At 41.9% G+C, this 18,309-nt stretch overlaps 2 protein-coding genes across 10 annotated transcripts in view; both read right to left on the bottom strand.

The window, feature by feature from the left end:
- daam1b (dishevelled associated activator of morphogenesis 1b) overlaps positions 1 to 4,367 on the bottom strand; it is a 47,295-nt gene extending 42,928 nt beyond the window's left edge. For 2 of the 3 annotated variants that reach the window (XM_086264000.1, XM_086263996.1), the window contains exon 1: positions 4,210 to 4,367. The gene's annotated coding sequence lies outside the window, so the exon portion shown is untranslated. Of the gene's footprint in view, positions 1 to 3,949; positions 4,185 to 4,209 lie in introns of those variants that run through there. The other variant, XM_086263998.1, reaches the window with a different exon arrangement.
- Positions 4,368 to 6,838: 2,471 nt separating this feature from the next.
- The window catches only part of ppp1r13bb (protein phosphatase 1, regulatory subunit 13Bb), a 28,304-nt gene continuing 16,833 nt past the window's right edge, over positions 6,839 to 18,309 (bottom strand). For 3 of the 7 annotated variants that reach the window (XM_086263994.1, XM_086263989.1, XM_086263990.1), the window contains 13 exons: positions 15,563 to 15,737; positions 14,990 to 15,189; positions 14,696 to 14,860; positions 14,184 to 14,376; positions 13,189 to 13,317; positions 11,210 to 11,343; positions 10,354 to 10,807; positions 9,248 to 10,032; positions 9,029 to 9,166; positions 8,804 to 8,937; positions 8,538 to 8,704; positions 8,158 to 8,357; positions 6,839 to 7,927 (listed from right to left, as the gene is read on the bottom strand). In XM_086263994.1, the coding sequence (XP_086120120.1) occupies positions 7,886 to 7,927; positions 8,158 to 8,357; positions 8,538 to 8,704; positions 8,804 to 8,937; positions 9,029 to 9,166; positions 9,248 to 10,032; positions 10,354 to 10,807; positions 11,210 to 11,343; positions 13,189 to 13,317; positions 14,184 to 14,376; positions 14,696 to 14,860; positions 14,990 to 15,189; positions 15,563 to 15,737 (2,916 nt within the window). In that variant the 3' untranslated portion in view covers positions 6,839 to 7,885. The remainder of the gene's footprint in view (positions 7,928 to 8,157; positions 8,358 to 8,537; positions 8,705 to 8,803; positions 8,938 to 9,028; positions 9,167 to 9,247; positions 10,033 to 10,353; positions 10,808 to 11,209; positions 11,344 to 13,188; positions 13,318 to 14,183; positions 14,377 to 14,695; positions 14,861 to 14,989; positions 15,190 to 15,562; positions 15,738 to 18,309) is intronic. The other 4 variants (XM_086263995.1, XM_086263993.1, XM_086263992.1 and 1 more) reach the window with 3 other exon arrangements.

Genomic DNA, 18,309 nt, shown 5'->3' on the forward strand with positions numbered 1-18,309 from the left:
AGGCCTCAAAAAGAGAAGGGATGCTAAATGAAGCCATTGTCTGGCCCAAGTGAAGCACACCACACAAAGAATGGCACATTCAAACAGTCATACAGGCCTATTGTTGTGATGGGAGAGCAGAGTGCTGCAGGTCCACATATATCCCACAGGATCCACGACATGTCAAACAGAGAGAGCTTGATCTAAGAGCATGATGCACTAGCACCAACAGGAAGAGCAGGAACCATAATTACCCAGAGGAACCAATTAAGGAAAGACTTTTAGGTCACTTCGTCAATAAAAATCCGTCAAATATTAAACCAGAAACTTGGCTTCTTCATTCATGCTCCGCCCAGTTGATGGAACTGATTAGACCAGTGGAGATCAGCAAAATGCGAAAATACAACATACAATTATTATTCCAGTTTTCAACAATGCAATTTTAAAAACCAAAAAACAGGAGATCAACTTAAAATTCAAATTTTCCCCTATGAAGTAGGTGTGGTAATAAAATCAACATGATGAGTGAGGGTGGTGGGGTGGAGCCTATTCCAGCAACCATAGGGTACACCCTGGACAGATCGTCAGTCTGTCACAGGGCTGACACAAAGAGACAGACAACCATTCACACTCACATTCATACCTATAAGCAATTTAGAATCACCAATTAACCTAACCCCACCAATTCACTAATCCCATGAAGTAATGACAGCGGAATTCACCGAAAGCAGATGGATTTCTGTTTTCTCACAGTTGCAGTCAGACTGCCCAACCCTTGTGGAAACAGTACAGGGAGGGAATTAGGATGTGAAACATTTAGCATGAGTCAAACAAAGTCAACCATCTATGGTATGTGCTAACTGGATTTGCTACTTTCTACCTTGCTTGCAGTAACTGTGAGAGTCACTTTGACTATTCCAGTAAATAATTATCTTTTAAAAGCTTAACTAAGGCTATTAGACATTACAGTACATTTAATGTAGTGTATGGGAAAAAGTTAAACCAGTTCCCAGATGCCATGATTTATAGTAACTACTTCACAGAATATCATTCATATCCTTCCTTAAAGGATGCACATGCACTTTCACGCACACATGGTGGCCTCAGGTGCTCAGCTGTGCCAGAGCCACTCCTGAATGACACCCAGCATTGAAGAAAATGATTAGTCTACACTTCCCCCATCCTTGTTGTCAGGACTGTCAGTTACTCTTCCACCCTTAGTACTTAATGTGAGCTTCCCAGGGAGGTCCCCCCACCCAGCTGCTATGTAGACGGTCTTGTGAAACGTAACACTCAGTTCATTAGCCTAGTTCTCCATCCGTGTGTGTGTGTGTGCGCGCGTGTGTGTGTGTGTGTGTGTTGACAGACAGAAAAGCAGATAAAATACACCACTGCAGTTTGTGGGTTGGCACACTCAATGTTGATAGTTTGCTGTCACATTCCATTTCATACATTATCAGATACTTGTGCTATTCACATCTCTATTAATTCTGTACTTTTACATCCAGTTGGTGAAAATTAGAGGCATATCTGGGCTGAGACAAGCATGATTTTATTCATTTACTTGCACATTGATATTGCTCTGCTGGTCTCAGAGCACCAATGAGGAAATTTAAGGACAGAGAACATAAGTCCGATTGCTGCCAACTATAACCGACATTCACAATGGCACAGTCGATTTCACCAGGGACAGCTTTTGTCAAAGTCTGTTTCCAACAGCACGGCAGTGTGTTTGCGTCTGTGACAACAGGAGGATGACATGAAACATCAACATTTGACCACTGCCAACAAAAATAGCACAACTGCAGTTGCAGTGACTGAATTCTGCGCACGTCTGGAGAAGGCATAACTCTCAAGGTATTTCATAAAGTAGACACATCTTTTAGTCTACTGAATCATCATTATGGATACAATTTTCCTACTTTTATTTTCTTGTGAAACTCAAATTAAAACAGTTACAAAAAAAGTTCACTTGCTCTGTGATTTAATTCAAAAAGATAAACATTCATATGAAAAGGTGTTAGCATGATTCTTCCCCATGATTGTGGTTCTGTGTAATGAACTAAGTTTGAGTAAATTACAGTTGAAACTAAACTTAAAATACAGATCATACGTAATGATCTGCATGTATAGATTTCTGTATTTCTAAATTTCCATAACCTGCCAGTCTTAATAATCAAAATTAAAACAGAAAAGCTTGAAATATATCACAAAATGAGTCACAGCCCTATTATTCAGGGATTAAAAGTAACTTACTTATTGTAGGTTTAAGATATAAAACCTATTGAGTTAGACTTAGACAGCGATTATGGCTGCCCTTTGTTATGAAGTTTTGTTTCCTTGGTTTCCATAGAGATGTGTTCCTGTTGATGATTCTGGACAGCATAAGTGCTGCAGAAATGAAACGTACTTCCTATTGAAATGAGTTGTACCAAATGTCATTAAAAGTGTGACAATACATGTCCACGAACATGATCAAATAGATTACTTTTGAGTGACTATTTCACGTTTTTGCTATGAGATCGGGATGGATCACAACATGTCATAATGCACCACTCGGTGTGCTTTTGATCACCAAAAGCTGACCTGACATAGCTGCTAACAGCAACTGATAAACTGAACTCACACAGAGCAGCAAGGCTTGTAAAGGTGCATGCATCACTGTTGTGTTTGCTCATCAGTCAGGCAAGAGGACCCAACAAGCACATTAGGTAAACACAGTCTAAGGTGGCCAGGTGAGATGATTCACCACAAGAAACAGTTGAATCAAAAAGCCTCAAAGTGATTTTAGTTAGACACTATTTGCAAATCTGTATAGTTACACAAATACCAATATATCTGTGCTTGTTAATACTACCCAATTATATCATAGCCACTGGATAAACATTCCCACTTGGGAAAGCATGTGCTTACAACACAGACTAATCACTTGCAAAGTGCCCCTTTAAAAAAAAAAAAAACCTTGTAATTTGAATGTCAGGGCCTGTTGATGCTCATCTGTATCCAGCCGACTCCCTGTCTGCACATTAATGCTGTCGACAAAATAACAGCATGGTACATCATGTAAGGCTTCTCCAGTGTTTACAGTGAAAACACGTCTGCTGATCACACCACAGCAGTAAGCCATCTCACAAGACAGCAGCGGCCCATTACAAGCACACACAGCCCCCCCCCCAAATGATTTAGAGCATTTTCATTCTCGGGAATGTAAGTCCTTTCTGATAAACATCCAACAGGGAATAAGCTTACCACCGTGGTGATTTGTGCTAATCTCTGTGTTGTGACCTATGATTTCATGACAAGTCTTAGAGCTGGGCAGTAAGAGGGAAGAAACGTTCTGAAGGATATTTGTACTTTACTCACATGTCTCTGCACTCAAATCAAAACTTAATGTACATGAAAGAGAGTTAAACGTTATCATGCACGGACCTTTGTGCCTAAAGACTCTGACAGGCTTACTTTCCAGCTCTGTACACATTGGCCAAAGTTCACAATAAAGATCTGCTTATTAAAATTAATTTGTGATTCATTTGTCCAAATAGTAAAGGTGGCCTTCTTGTAATCAATTTTCCAAAAATCTAAATAATATTAGCCAAAATTTCCATTTAGATTCTTAAACGTGGATATGTGAGTTGGTGTAAGTTTAGTTTTGGTCACACAGGTTCAGTAGTTAATTATGAGCACAGGTTAGAGTTCAGACATTAACCTTTATTTTCTTTAATAGATTATAACACCACTGTCCTGTCCAAAAAATAAGTTACACTATAAGAGATATTATAAAAACGTGGCCAAAACCACTAAGGAAATTGCCAAGGTCCTCTTTAGACCTACTTTTTCAAACTTTAGTGGGTTTATCTAGCCTATACAGCCCCCCCTTTCTTTTTCTTTTTTAATAAACTCCACAAACAGGTAGAGGCGACACAACAAAAAGCAATTTGCAAAACACATGCAAATAGTACCGGACTCTCACCTTGTCCGGGCGAGGTTTTTGGATACTCGCGTGCTCCAGAGTAAATAGCTGCATCAGTGAAAATTCAACAAAGACAGCTCGAGTAAATTCACCGCAGTCATGTCAACGACGGCTGTAGCACTGACCGGCCACACCGGTACGGAGGTCACAACCACCACCACCAACAACAACAACGCAGCCCAACCGGCGGTGTGGGTTCTCGGGCGGTTTAATGGTTTAGCTGTTAACGGTAAAGTTCTGTCTGAGGACAGTCCGCTTACCTCGTTACGGTGAACATTTTTTCTGGTAAGCGCTTCATGTGCTCGAAAAGGTATAGCGCAAGAAAAACATTCAGCGCAGACGGCAGGCAGAGAATTCAACCGACTGGTTGGTCCGGGCTGCTCATGAGGTCATCGATTTACTCGAGCAGGTAACGCGCATGCGCTCTATTATTCCAAACCTGTAGTCCACTGCTTCATGGAAGTTGTAGTGTAGAAAGATACGAGCGCTGTTCACCATTGCCTTTTAATTAGTAGCCTGAATATCGTTGTCATTTGAAGGTTGAGGTCAAAGCTAGGTTTTAAATGCTCTGGAGGTGTAGATCTTTTGTTGTTTTTACTTTACTTTTATTTATTTTCTATTTGATTTGTATTTTTGTGTTAGAAAAAAAAGAAAAAAAAATTAAATTAATTTAGACACAATGACCATGTTCCAGTTTATTAATTGTGAAGATTTCATCCTGTCTTTGAAAAATAGCCAATGGAACAATCAAGAAGAAAAATTAAGGTGCTCAAACTCTAAGCCTTAAATATTTTAAATAAATGGGTTTTTTCTTACAGTTGGGAAATTACTGCAGCAATTATATTAATATGTATTTTTTGTTTTTAGAAAACATCTCCCAGTTTAGCTACAGTTAACTGTCTAAACTCTCCATCAGCAGTTTCTTTATAATGTACTTCACACCACAATGAGATTATCTGTCCTGTATGACTTGTGCCTTTTTTCTCATACTTCTCACCCTCCTACTATTCCCAGCAGTCAGTTCCAAACTTTAGAAAAATCCAGAGCTGCCACGGTCACTCTGGCCTCAGAAAACCCTCCCTTCTCCATCTCATCACCTACAAACAGTGAACAAAGGCAAGCTTAGGACGCATTTCATCAAACTGGTGATCAAGCTGGGCCTCTACAGAAGCAGCTGTGTTGCTCAGCACGATATCTGGACTATAGCCAGGTCTCCATAGGAACTACAGGAGAAGGTTGCTGGTTTTTGTGACCTTATAAACCAGTCCGGCACCAGCTCACAGGCTGGATGGATTTAAGAAAGTTTGATCTGTTTTTAAGTAGCTCTCTCTGTGGGATAGTGTTGTCCTTTGCAGTGGATTTAAAACATGGCTATTAATTAGTTAATGCACACTTTCCTGTAAGCCTTTTCTAATAGAACCTGGCATAACAGTCCTTGTAACAGCTGTAAACTGAGTACTGTGTGATAGTAGTAACAGGGAAATAGTTTTATTAAGTTAATTTTAATTTCATGTAAATGAAAAACCCTTTAGTACTAGATTGGAGCTAGAAGACAAGTCATCTGAGATGGTTTATTGCCCTCCGGTGGAAACAAAGTTAAACTGCATAATGCAAGTCTCAGTTGATACACAGCATGAAGTTATTTTTTTGAGATGAGGATATCTCATTGGCTTTGCTTTGAAGGCACTGCAGACTCGATCTAGCACCACGCTGCTGCTAAGCAAACCTCTTCCTTGCCACTAATGAAACAACTGCTGTAGGCATCATGGAGTTGATTGACAACTGTCACATCTTATGCACGTGCACATCTGGAGTGTACTACTGCAGATGCCCGTTTTATTGCAATTCACAACTGAATTTTATAAGACAAACTGTTTTAAATTCTTATTAACCAAAGGCAATTAGTTAAGCATAATTCATCCATGGTGATATAGCAATTTTACAAAGAAAGACTACTTTCTATTCTCTCTGGATATGGTTTTTGAATTTTAACCTCCTAAGACCTGAACTCTTTCATGGAATGCATTTTCATTCATCTGAGAACAGAAAGGTGTTCGGAGAGATATTTCCATCTTTGTAAAATTACACAAGAACTAAAATAAAATTTCCCATCAGCAGCATTTTAAACCCTGAGATTTAGGGTATTGTCACATATAATCCTGTTTAAAAGAACCTAACTCAGTGGGGGGTTTCTAATGAAAAGACTGAATATAGATTATTAATACAGTTTATTAAAATCAGTTCAAACTCCACTTCCTCAAGAAGGGTAAACAAAGCAAGATGGTTTGGCAGATTGTTTTCATATTTCATATAGACCTTGGAGGCTAGATTAAACTTTTAATGAAAGCTGTCAATAAAAACCCACCCTATGCTATGAATCTTTTATAACTAAATATGAGAAGTTGATTCTGGCCTGGCTCATTATTTTTGTTATATCAGATCTTTAAAGGGACATGTTATGCTTTTTTTCTTAAAAATACCGTTACAATTGTGGATGCTCACAATAGACATAACCTGACCTCATTATTTGACACGTTGGCTATGTGCAGGTTATGTTCCCCCAACAGTTCCCACCAACAGCTGAACCCTCACACCCCAGTGTTTCCAATCAATCAATAATAATAATAATAATAATAATAAAAAAAGGACCAGTTCTGAATTTTATCTTAACAAAGCTAAACACAAAAGAAGCTTCAGTAAAACTATTATTTCCTCTTCCAAAATCATTCCAAGTCACGTTAGGTTCCCTTTATATTGCACACATAGTTGCCAATATCTGACCATCCGTAGCTCCACAGTTTGAGAACCAACAGCTAAAAGAGTAGAATGATATATAGATATAGATGTAACTTTGGTTCACACAGAATGACGCACACCAGCTCACAGGGGTTATTGTTCAAAGGCTCACTTATAATTTATTAATGTTCTCGCCACACATCCGCAACAATCCTGCATCCACATTCTGAACAGATGACACTAACGGAAGAAAAATAAATAAAGAAATCACATCTTGCAACGATGTTTGTGAAATGCAATTCATGGCAATGTGCGAACTGTCAAATCTATATTCATCTTTTCTTGAATACACTGGAATTTCACTGGCCTGTCTGACAAAAATACTCAGGATTTACAGCATAGTCTCGAAGGACTCTAAAGTCTGAGAACTAATAATCCTTTCTGATAGCAGCAAATCAATTGATTATCTCACTCAACAATTCTGCAAGATCACAGGGAGTAATAGATTTAAAGTTGATGCATTTTCATCTTTGGTGGTTAGGCCTTCATTAAAGTACATATTTTCTGCATTAGTGTTTTAGTCACAGGGATCAAATTAGCCTTAAAAAAATACTTCATGTCCAATAACTCTTATTACATTACATTAACAAATAAAATAAAATGGAAAAAAAAAATCAGCGACTTCTCCCAACCTTAAAGATGAACTTCCAGTTATCAATATAGTGTCGTGTAAACCATTGCCACCACAGACCTCAGTAGGGAGATGGCTAAACAAGTGTGAACACTGCAAGAAATACTGAGACAAGGATTAGTGTTTGATTCTTCAAATTGATGTCAGTTACAGAGCTGGCACTGAAACGGGATCAAATCCAAGTCGGGACAATATCAGAGCGACAGGCTGAAGAGAGGTGGGGGTGGGGTAGGGCTGTGGGTGGGATGAAGTCATTTAATAAACATCGGAGTGCTTGTGTTTCATTGTGTTTGTGTGTGCAGCTTGTAAGCATATGTGTCACGAGTTCTGTGCCCAGAAGGAAAGAAAGAAAGAAAAAAAAAAAAAAAAGGATTTTTGTGAGAAGCACAAGGCTCAGGGGGGAGGTTATGGCCACAGGGAGAAGAGAGAGCACCAGGCTCTTTTGTTGTTCTCTGCTCTTGGTCGTGTCAGTAGTCCAGCTGTTAGCCACAGGTCAGTGGAGTGAGACACTATGCCAGGGAGCGCTGACGAGGTTTGATTCTAGGATAGAGCTGCAAAGCAAACAACAGGAGAAATGATTTATTATTATTATTAGTCACTGAAATCTTTGATGAATTCTTGTTTTGCAATGGTACATGTAAGTGGCATCTAACTAAAAAGTCAAAGAGTCAATCAGCTCGAGGGTAAATTTTCATTTTTGCTTAAACTTAAATTTGGATAACAAAGCTGAAATTTGATTGAAAAAAAAAATTGAAATGGGGGTGGGAGGAGTGACGTTTACCCCCAGCAGGTTGCGGGGAACATAGCCCTCATTGTCCTCGAGTCGTGCCCACCACCACTCCGTTTCGCTGTCGTCTTGTCGTCGCAGGATGGTGATGGCGTCCCCCTCACTGAACGACAGCTCGTCCGGATTTTGGGCTTCATAATTCCACAGAGCGTACACCGTCCCCTTGTTCATTACGCCCAGCTTCTCCTGAACACCTGCATGTAAGAGAAGCCAAACAAACAGTTAGTATAATTTACAGTTCAGGATACAATCAGGATATTTAAGTATAATCTTACATTTGCTACATTATTTTTATTACAGCCTCAGCGATTGGACTCAAAGGATTGGAAGTCTTTCTAGAATTTGTACACACCAATTGGTGTGATGTTTCTCACCGTATAGAAACTGGGAACACTGGAGGTAGCCCTCTTCCATTTCCTCGCATTTATCCGCAGCAGTCTCCACATCGCTAATGGTGCTAGCAAAGATGGCGGCCCCTGACTCGACCAACAACTTACAAAGATGAACACTGTTGCAGGAAGCTGCACAGTGAAGAGGAGTCCTGTTGTAGCACACACAAACACGAAATATGGATACAACAGGTCACGTAAACCTTTGCATTTTGCGTCATCATCCAGTTTTCCTGCGTATGAGGACTCACCATCCATCACTGTCAGCAGCATTGACGTTCACTCCAAAATCCAGCAGGAACTTGACTATGTGGTGATGTCCCGCGCACACTGCGTTGTGCAGGGGTGTGATGCCTTCGTCATTGGCAGTGCTGGGATTTTCCACCTGGAAAAAGGAAGGACCGGAACAAAAAAAGATGAGTGCTTAAACTACATTCACATATAAAACAAAGTCTATAAATAGAATCAGAACACACCTCATAGATGATCCTCTGGACCAGGTCAAATTCTCCCTCCAACGAGGCGTCCAGCAGGAGAGCCAGAGGGTTAAACTTCACTCTGAAGCCATGACCAATGCGGTCAGAGTTTGGTTTTTTTAGGTTTGTTCGCTTCTCCTGTAATAATAGAGAGGAGGGATGAGCCTTTGAAGCACTTTTATTTCTTTGAATAAAAGTCTGTGTATGTGTGTCTCTCACCAGTGGTTGTGAGACCCCTGTGCCACTCTCCTCTGGAGTGGTGACCTCCGGCACAGGGCTGGGCAGCGCCGCTTCTGAGCCTCCCACGTTGTTGTTGCTGTTGTCTTCTGATCCCTCGGCTTCAGCAGGATCCATGTGCCCTCCTTTTGGTGAGGCCACTGGCTCATTGTCATTAGCATCAGTAGTGGCAGGGGGAGCGTCAGAGCCCGGCTCCTCTTCGCCTGGTGTTGGCGCTAGCGGAGTTTCTGAGAGGAGATTCCCATTGTCTGTATCAGCCAGAGGGTCACCTCCTAGGTATCCAGGAGGATTACTTGGTTGATAAAATGGTGTTCCATTACCTGCACCACTCCCACCTCCAGATCCACCAACTCCATTTCCCTCTATGCCTCCTGCAAGAGTGTTGAATCTCTGGTAGAGCAGTTTCTGGATGTTGGGTCCGCTGGGACCCTCTGGTTCTGTGATGGAGCTGCGCTTCTTCAGTGGTCTTGGAGCGTTGGCCAGCTTTTTACGGAGCACTTCGAGGTCAGCGTCGCTTTGGTAGCGCAGCGGGGAATGTACCATTGGCGTCAGCTTGGTTGGGCTGAGTGGCCGTGGTATGTTCTCCACACTGGGAGGAGGTGCTGACGGCTCGAGGTGCTGGAAGCTCTCATGATCGTCATATTCTCCGTCTAATGTGTCCTCACCACTGGGTTGGCCTTGGAGCAATGGGAAGGCCCCTCCTGACTGACCAAAAGACAGAGGCGAGGGAGGCGTCGAGCTGGAGGGGAGAACAGGCTTCCCGTATACTAAGAGAGAGCAGACATGGTAGAGTTAAAGTTGAGGGCATTGATGCCATCATTACTTTCATTACTAATTCACTTTTTCATTTTGCTTATAATAAACAAGAGTTGGCAGTCTGAAATGCCAAAGTTAAAATTGTCTATCATATGTCCTCAAAGCTTGCGTCGCCCCTAAAATTCCTTTTATTTTTTCACACTTGAAAACTTAAAAGAATTTGATTTATATGATATAAGTATATCATCACATTTCAGACTGCAACTAACTAAATATTCTCAATTTCTGGGCAAAAGATTCATAGAAAACTGTCCCAAAATCTCAGTTCTTACCTGCTTTAATAGCAGGCTTTAGTGGCTGGCTCTTTGGCGCCAACTGCTGGAGGTACATGTGATAGATGGAGCTAGAGTTCACGGTAGGTGGGCCCTTTCGGGGAGACTGAGGCCGTGATCCTCTGTCTGGGATGAAGGGACGCACTGCCACAGCTGGCGGAGGATCCAGTCGTTCACTCATTCCAGAAGGAAAGAGCGGTGCATTAGGCTGGAAGGTGGGGCTTGGTGGCACTGAAATACGCTGCTGGATCTGCTGGGAGGACGAGCCTGTGGCGGGGGGCACACGGGGCCAAGCGGGAGCTGGTGGGTTTGGGAGTGGGCGAGGTGGGGGAGGTGCATCTTTACGGCGCTCCAAGGAGCTGGCTGAGTTTGCGGAGGTGAGGTGGGATCCGTATGGTGGTGGCTGCGGCTTGTTGATGGCTGGGGAGGACACAGCCATTTTGGAGTCTAGCACCTGTGAAGAAGCATACAGGCATTTATCATTAAAACAGCTGTTATATGCAGAAAAAATTGAAAGATTCACTCCTTCCCACTGAATAAAAATCCATCTTCAGCAGCCAATTTACCATATGTGCAACTGGTATCATACAGGCCTAGGAGGTTGCCGTGGTTACCCATAATTTGCATGAAACATGCCGACCTGTCTCAAAAATTAGCCATTTTGCTCTCCAAGCTGTATAGAAACTCAGTAAAGTGCAATGCAGATGAAAAGCAGAGAGCATTCACTTTCAAAGTGAAGGTTGTGCCTTATAACTGAAGCTAACATGTTTCAAAAAATGTTTTTTTATTTTAAAGACAAATGCTCTCCATTTTCGGTTCCATTTGCTTTCAATGAAAGGAGTTTAGGAGGACGTACCTTTTCTGCACTTGGAGCACCGGGGGAGCCTGAGGGAGCACTTTTGCCCTGGGTATCAGTCCCTGAGTCTCTTCTCTCAGGAGGTTTTAGAGTTGCACTGGGCTTGCCTAGAGTAGGCCAACCAGTTTCATTAGCTATGGCATAAACAGGACACAGTTAGTGGAGAGCAAAAGAAAGAAAAGATCACACAAGTGACTTGAAAAAGCATGTCCATCAGCACTAGTCTTAAACGGCAGCTTTTTCTTATGACTAAGTGCACTGTGTGGAATATTAGTGATGACATTTCCAGACCACTAGTAAATATAATGTTGTAAACACATAAAACAACTATACTGTTTTGACCGGTATCAACTGGAGGTCAGGATTTTTTTTTTTTAGATGCCCATCCTATTAACCAGACACAATAAAGAAACCAAGAGCTCGCTTTATGTTACATTTATGTCCATCACTGATAACAAATAGACATCGATCCAAGGAGAAGATCTTTCCCCATGAGCTCCCCCACTCTCACACATCAGAAGGGAGATTTTCTTTATTTCTTTTAAAAGTACAAACTGCATCAAATTAAATGTTTCAAGAGGCGCTGCTGATCAATAGGATCAAAATCCCGAGCCTTCACGTTAGGTAGAGGAAGGAATTTATGCATATTAGTATGTTGCTGATTTTAGTCACGTAGTGTTTAACTTAGTAACTATTATTGGTAACTACAATGAAAGTTAAGATAATCTGGCTAATAACAGATAATAATAACTGCAGAAAATGTGAAACTAAAAAGAAAATATGCAAAATTAAAAATAAAAACAATTAAAAAAATAGTAATTTCAAACAGAAAGGACAGCGTGAAAGGAAAGAAAAAGATGACAAAAAACAACAGAAATAAGTGCTGCACACACAAATTATAATAACCGTCACAATCTGTCACACAGCAATAATGCTGGTGAGTGATGTGTTAAAGATGTACATAAGTGCTATCATATATTAGTAGACCAGAGATTTTGACTTGTTATAGTAGGAAAGAACAGGTAGAAGAAACTTTGTCAAAAATCATTCCATCAGCTGTGATTGTAATCCACGAGTGTGTAAACATGCATAACGATAAAGCCATTGAACTGGCACACCTAAAACAAATGCACTACTTGTAATGTTATAAATCACAGCTGTGCTTTTCCTGCTATAAAAAACCAAAATGTTTTACAATGAAAGAAAAGTCTAAACAGGTACAATAAGGCAACACTATCCAGAGTCTAAAAGGGAAAATCTGGGTCTGGTTCTTCTCAGATTATCAGGCGTGACACTTAAAGAGTGAATCCTATGATATTTTAACATGCACAAGTTAAATTCCTCGTGCATGTAAAGCGTTTGACAGCTAAAAGTGATTCTCACAGCTTAGCTGTTAGAGTTTGGTGCGAAGGTTAAGGTGGCCGCAGGCCTGGGAATGAGGTGAAGTTAGAACAAAGCCACGATGTTATGGACTGCTTTACATGTTAAACTGACGAAGCACTCAACTCAGCGAACCTTCTCAGAAGTGTACGAGAACACACAGGACCAGCAGCGCTTTGCCATCAGTCATGTGAGGCATGATATCAGCTACAATCAACAACACCAACTTCGTGCAGCTTATGCTTTTAAACAGCACCCCAGTACTTTCAAGTCACTGGCCAAATCCACAGAGGAATCTTAATGACCAGTCAGTGATTTATGGATTCAGCCTGAGACAGTTGTAGCAATTTACCCATCACAGCAGTGAGTGATTAGAGTGTGGGTGGCTCATGGTGTTACTGGGGAGAGTTCTTAAATACTCAATTAGTCCACGCAATAAGAAACTCGATTAGATGGAATAAAAATTGTATGATGGATTACATTGTTGTAATATGGAGGGAGAAAAAATGAAATCTGGGGCATGCTGTGGATCCTGTGCTACAATCAAGACAAGGTTCTGCAGGTGCCATCCTTTTGCTTATGCAGCGCTGTGCACTCACGGGACGTGCCGTCAGAGCCAGTGGAGGCTCCAGGGCCCGGGTGTGATTCTGGAAGGGACGGGGGAACCGGGTCCACAACGATGTCTAAATCAGACACTTTCCAAGGGCCGGGAGGCTTTCGCACACCGTCTGCCCCAAGAAGAGTCATCCCCCACCCAACCCCCACACCCAGTGAGACAGACATCACAAAGACAAGACAGGATAGACATGAAAGAGAGACGGAGAGACAAGGAAGGGAAATACAGGTTACACAACACAGGAGAAGAGTGAGGTTAGAGAGGAAGGGAGGAAAGAAAAGCAATCACAGAAATCAAGCCCAGGTGGAGAATCAACTGAGATGTCAGGTAGGAAGGAATCAGTTCAGGCAGAGGAAGGAACTTCAGCAGCATGCAGAAAGTGTGTAGCTGGAAATGCTGGATTTATGATCTATCTGAACAGAACCCTGGATGATTGGAGGTTTCTGATACTGTCCAAAGTCTGAAATCAGTGATCTCACTTTCAGACATTCATGGCTTCGTTGACCAGCTGGCTCTACAACAGCGGTCCCCAACCTTTTCTGTGCCACGGACCGGTTTATGCCCGACAATATTTTCACGGCCCGGCTCTTAAGGTGTCGTGGATAAATACAACAAAATAAAACCAGTACCGGTACCAAAAGAGAAGATTTATTCATAACACATGGGAAAAAACCCAGGGAAACTAAGTTGACAATAAAAACGATTAAAAAAAAAAAAAATGCTAAAAACCAATAAAAACCCTGAAAAGCATTAATTTCACACCCGAGCCTCAACTCTCGAGGCCCAGTACCGAATGTCTCATGGACCAGTACCGGTCCGCACTCCAGGGGTTGGGGACCGCTGTTCTATAGGACCTGCACTCTCAGACTACATGTACTAAACTTTTCAGTGTTTTTTTAAACATTTCTGCATTTTGTAAAATAAAAAATTTAAAAAATAGAAAATCTCCATGTGTAAAATGTTTGGGTTTAAACAAACCTGATTTAGTGCGGCCATGGTTAGCTTGGTTATTAACACCCAGAGTCTGTGGCTTCAGTGGATCTGGTGGTATGGTGTAGCCACCTTCCTGTCGAGCCGGTACTGGAACCTGGATATATGGCCCGACAGCAGCAACACGACCCAGAGTGCCGGGAGCTGGCTGGGGAGATGGAGGCCCATTGGCTCTATTCAGCTATAATAACAGAGAATGAGAAATGTTTGAGATGTCAAAACAGCTGAAAAGCGAAAACTGTATAAAACTTTCACTACTCCAAGGGCTTTACAGCTCCTCTAAGAAGACAAATGAAAACGTTTCTTTGAGTATCTATAAAAACTTTAAAAACAGCATTTAAATGTTTCATTTTAAATAAAAAAAAACAAAAAACCCTGCAGTGTATAAGCTGATGTCTTACAGAGAGATAGAGGGGAAAAAAACAAAACAATAAAACTTTCAGAACTTTCCCGCCCCCAAAAATATGTAAACAGGAGATGTTAAGGGCTCCTAGTCTTACAGGGAGGTTCTCTTTTTGACGTGCCTCAGCTTTTTTCTTGTAGAGACGCTCCCTCAGCTCACTGATGCGCTTGTCCATAAGCGTCACTTCCATATTGCGCTTGTTCAGAAGCTCCTTCTGTTGCTGCAGCTTGCTGTTTTGCTCCTGATTCAACTTGTTTCGAATCTGATGATGAGTGAAGACATAAACAAATGCATAGAAAGACTGGACCAAGATAATCGGCTATCACTGTAAACGTAGCGGACCTTGTAAGAGTATGCACGACATGATGCACTAATTTTAACTCTGCATTACCTGAAGCTCCTGGTACAGTTTGCGGAGCTCCAGCGCTGCAGCACCGGTTACTTGGCCACCCAGGGACGCCTGTATGCCATTCAGCTTTCCTCTCCGCAGGTCCTCTAGCTGCAGGCTAAGCTGCTCCACCCTCAACACAGCTGCCTGCAACTCCGCCTGCTTCTCCTGGAACAGGCTGCTAACCTGCTCGATCTCAGCCGCTGCATTTAGGAGGGGGGGGAAAAAAAGGAAAAGGATCTGGATCAGCACCAACAGACAGCTTCTTTGTTTTGGGGGGAAAAAATACTCCAAACCATTCATCAAAAATCAAATGCTATTCTTTTATTAAAGAAACGAAAAGATCCTCAAGACCAAGACGTTTCAGAACTCTTATTCGTCTAAAGTCAAGAGTTCTGAATATAAAGTATGCACTGATATGAGATATAAATCTTCTTTCAGTGTCTGATAGACTGTGAAATAGCTCGAGCCGAGCGCAGACAACCTTTCTGTGAAACAGTTATCTATCTGATACTCAAATATAATCGTCTCTAAAGAGTGGTGGTAAAGTTATGCACATATTTTAAGTATACGTACACAGGTTGCCATTGATGACCTTGCTGTAGTCCACCTGGCCTCTCATTGCGCGAATCTTCTTTAGCTTGGCCTCCTGGCTCTCTACACGTTCCTTCAGCCTCTGCAGCTTCTCGCTCTCTGAAACGCTTTGCTGCTGACGTCGCTCCTGCTGCTTCAGGTAACGCAGACGTTGCTCCTTTGGAAAGCAAAGCAAAGAGTGATTGAGTCACAGGGGAAACCTTCATAAAATGGTGGTTTTAAACTGTACAATTTGTATATCTTTATAGGTTAAAACATAAAATCCCAACACACGAATCAAAAAAAATCAGCAGGGCACCACCCAAAGCTTAAAGGAAATCTAAAACTAGGCTAAATCGTTCTACTGAGTACATTAAGTGAATTTCTGTGCCGTGTCAAGACGGTCTGAAGGCTGAAGAAAGGGTCAGATGACTTCATCTCCGCCCAACTGAGAATTGCTCCAGTTAAAGTCCTAAAATAGGAAATGACAGGGCCAGGTTTCCAAATGACTGCAGGGCTTCAAGTGGGCCTACTTTTCAGACACCACAACAAAGGCAATAAATAGTCTTTCTATCAGTGAGTCTACAGCGGGCTTTATTTTGCATGACTGATCAGCATACCACAAGCACGGTGGTCAGAGTGAGTTAGTGCAATGAAAAGTCACAGAGTGACAAGGTAGGCTGTTTGTGCGACGTTCAGCTCCTCCTCCTCCATTGAAGGAGAAATCCTGATAATAGACAGTAGGAGGGTAGCCACCATTGGTTTGTGAGGTCCTTTTCCAAAGCCTTGATTTTTAGCAGCATATTTAGAAGCACACTGCTTTTGGAGTATAAAGTGACTCTATAGTGCTTTGTTCATTAGCATAGATGCACAGACGCAGATACTTGGCATTGATTAGCCAATTTTCTTTTAAATAATCCTTAGAAATAGTTCTCCAGGCTTGTTGAGGAACATTAGAATCTCTTCGTTGGATGTTGGCTGCCTTTTGTTCTGTTCTGTCCCACACTGCTTCAATAATGTTGAGGTCCTGGGAGACCAATCCATGGAAAATTAAATGAAATAATGACAAATTAAAATTTGGATTCATCATTCCATAAGACCCGTTGCCTCTCACTTTCAGTCCTGTTTTTTTTTTTGTAATTTGGCAATTTCTCTTTTCCTTCCTTAACAGTGGCTTCTTGAAGGCCACCAAGCACAGCACTATGGACTGAAAGCACTGTGAACTAAGACCATTTCTGATTAGGCTTCAGTGAATCATGATTGATAAACCGAGGATCCAGTTGCATTTCTCGGGTCTTGTGCCAGGTCTTTGCTGGATTCTTTTCCTCATCAAGCATGACTTGATGCAGTACTGTTCATCTGCATGTAGATCGTGTTTTAGGCCTGCCACTTCCTTTGTCCTCCACTTGTCCAGTTTCTTCAAAGAAAGCACACTGGACACTGAACAGGATATATAAAATTTTCTTCTAATAGTTCTTTGGGAATCATGTTTCTGCAAAAGTGCTTTTTTATCATGTCAAATTGTGTAATATTTGGCATTTTTGATGGATTTACCTAAAGAAACTGGAGCAAATTTGTTTTTGTAGGCTGTTAGTAACCGAGTGCCTAAAGATACAATTTAAAATTGGTTCTTTCCTAAGTTGTCAGCCCTGGCTCATCCCTTGAACTACAGTGGGGCAAAAAAGTATTTAGTCAGCCACCGATTGTGCAAGTTCCCCCACCTAAAATGATGACAGAGGTCAGTAATTTGCACCAGAGGTACACTTCAACTGTGAGAGACAGAATGTGAAAAAAAAAAAAAAATCCATGAATCCACATGGTAGGATTTGTAAAGAATTTATTCGTAAATCAGGGTGGAAAATAAGTATTTGGTCAATAACAAAAATACAACTCAATACTTTGTAACATAACCTTTGTTGGCAATAACAGAGGTCAAACGTTTACTATAGGTCTTTACCAGGTTTGCACACACAGTAGCTGGTATTTTGGCCCATTCCTCCATGCAGATCTTCTCGAGAGCAGTGATGTTTTGGGGCTGTCGCCGAGCAACACGGACTTTCAACTCCTGCCACAGATTTTCTATGGGGTTGAGGTCTGGAGACTGGCTAGGCCACTCCAGGACTTTCAAATGCTTCTTACGGAGCCACTCCTTTGTTGCCCGGGCGATGTGTTTTGGATCATTGTCATGTTGGAAGACCCAGCCTCGTTTCATCTTCAAAGTTCTCACTGACGGAAGGAGGTTTTGGCTCAAAATCTCACGATACATGGCCCCATTCATTCTGTCCTTAACACGGATCAGTCGTCCTGTCCCCTTGGCAGAAAAACAGCCCCATAGCATGATGTTTCCACCCCCATGCTTCACAGTAGGTATGGTGTTCTTGGGATGCAACTCTGTATTCTTCTTCCTCCAAACACGACGAGTTGAGTTTATACCAAAAAGTTCTACTTTGGTTTCATCTGACCACATGACATTCTCCCAATCCTCTGCTGTATCATCCATGTGCTCTCTGGCAAACTTCAGACGGGCCTGGACATGCACTGGCTTCAGCAGCGGAACACGTCTGGCACTGCGGGATTTGATTCCCTGCCGTTGTAGTGTGTTACTGATGGTGACCTTTGTTACTTTGGTCCCAGCTCTCTGCAGGTCATTCACCAGGTCCCCCCGTGTGGTTCTGGGATCTTTGCTCACCGTTCTCATGATCATTTTGACCCCACGGGATGAGATCTTGCGTGGAGCCCCAGATCGAGGG

This window comes from Aulonocara sp. 'chitande type north' Nkhata Bay, linkage group LG15, assembly GCF_057382095.1.
Source record: "Aulonocara sp. 'chitande type north' Nkhata Bay isolate Kocher_YH1m ecotype deep benthic linkage group LG15, A_spYH_male_GT1.1, whole genome shotgun sequence".
NCBI classification, from domain to species: Eukaryota; Metazoa; Chordata; class Actinopteri; order Cichliformes; family Cichlidae; genus Aulonocara; species Aulonocara sp. 'chitande type north' Nkhata Bay.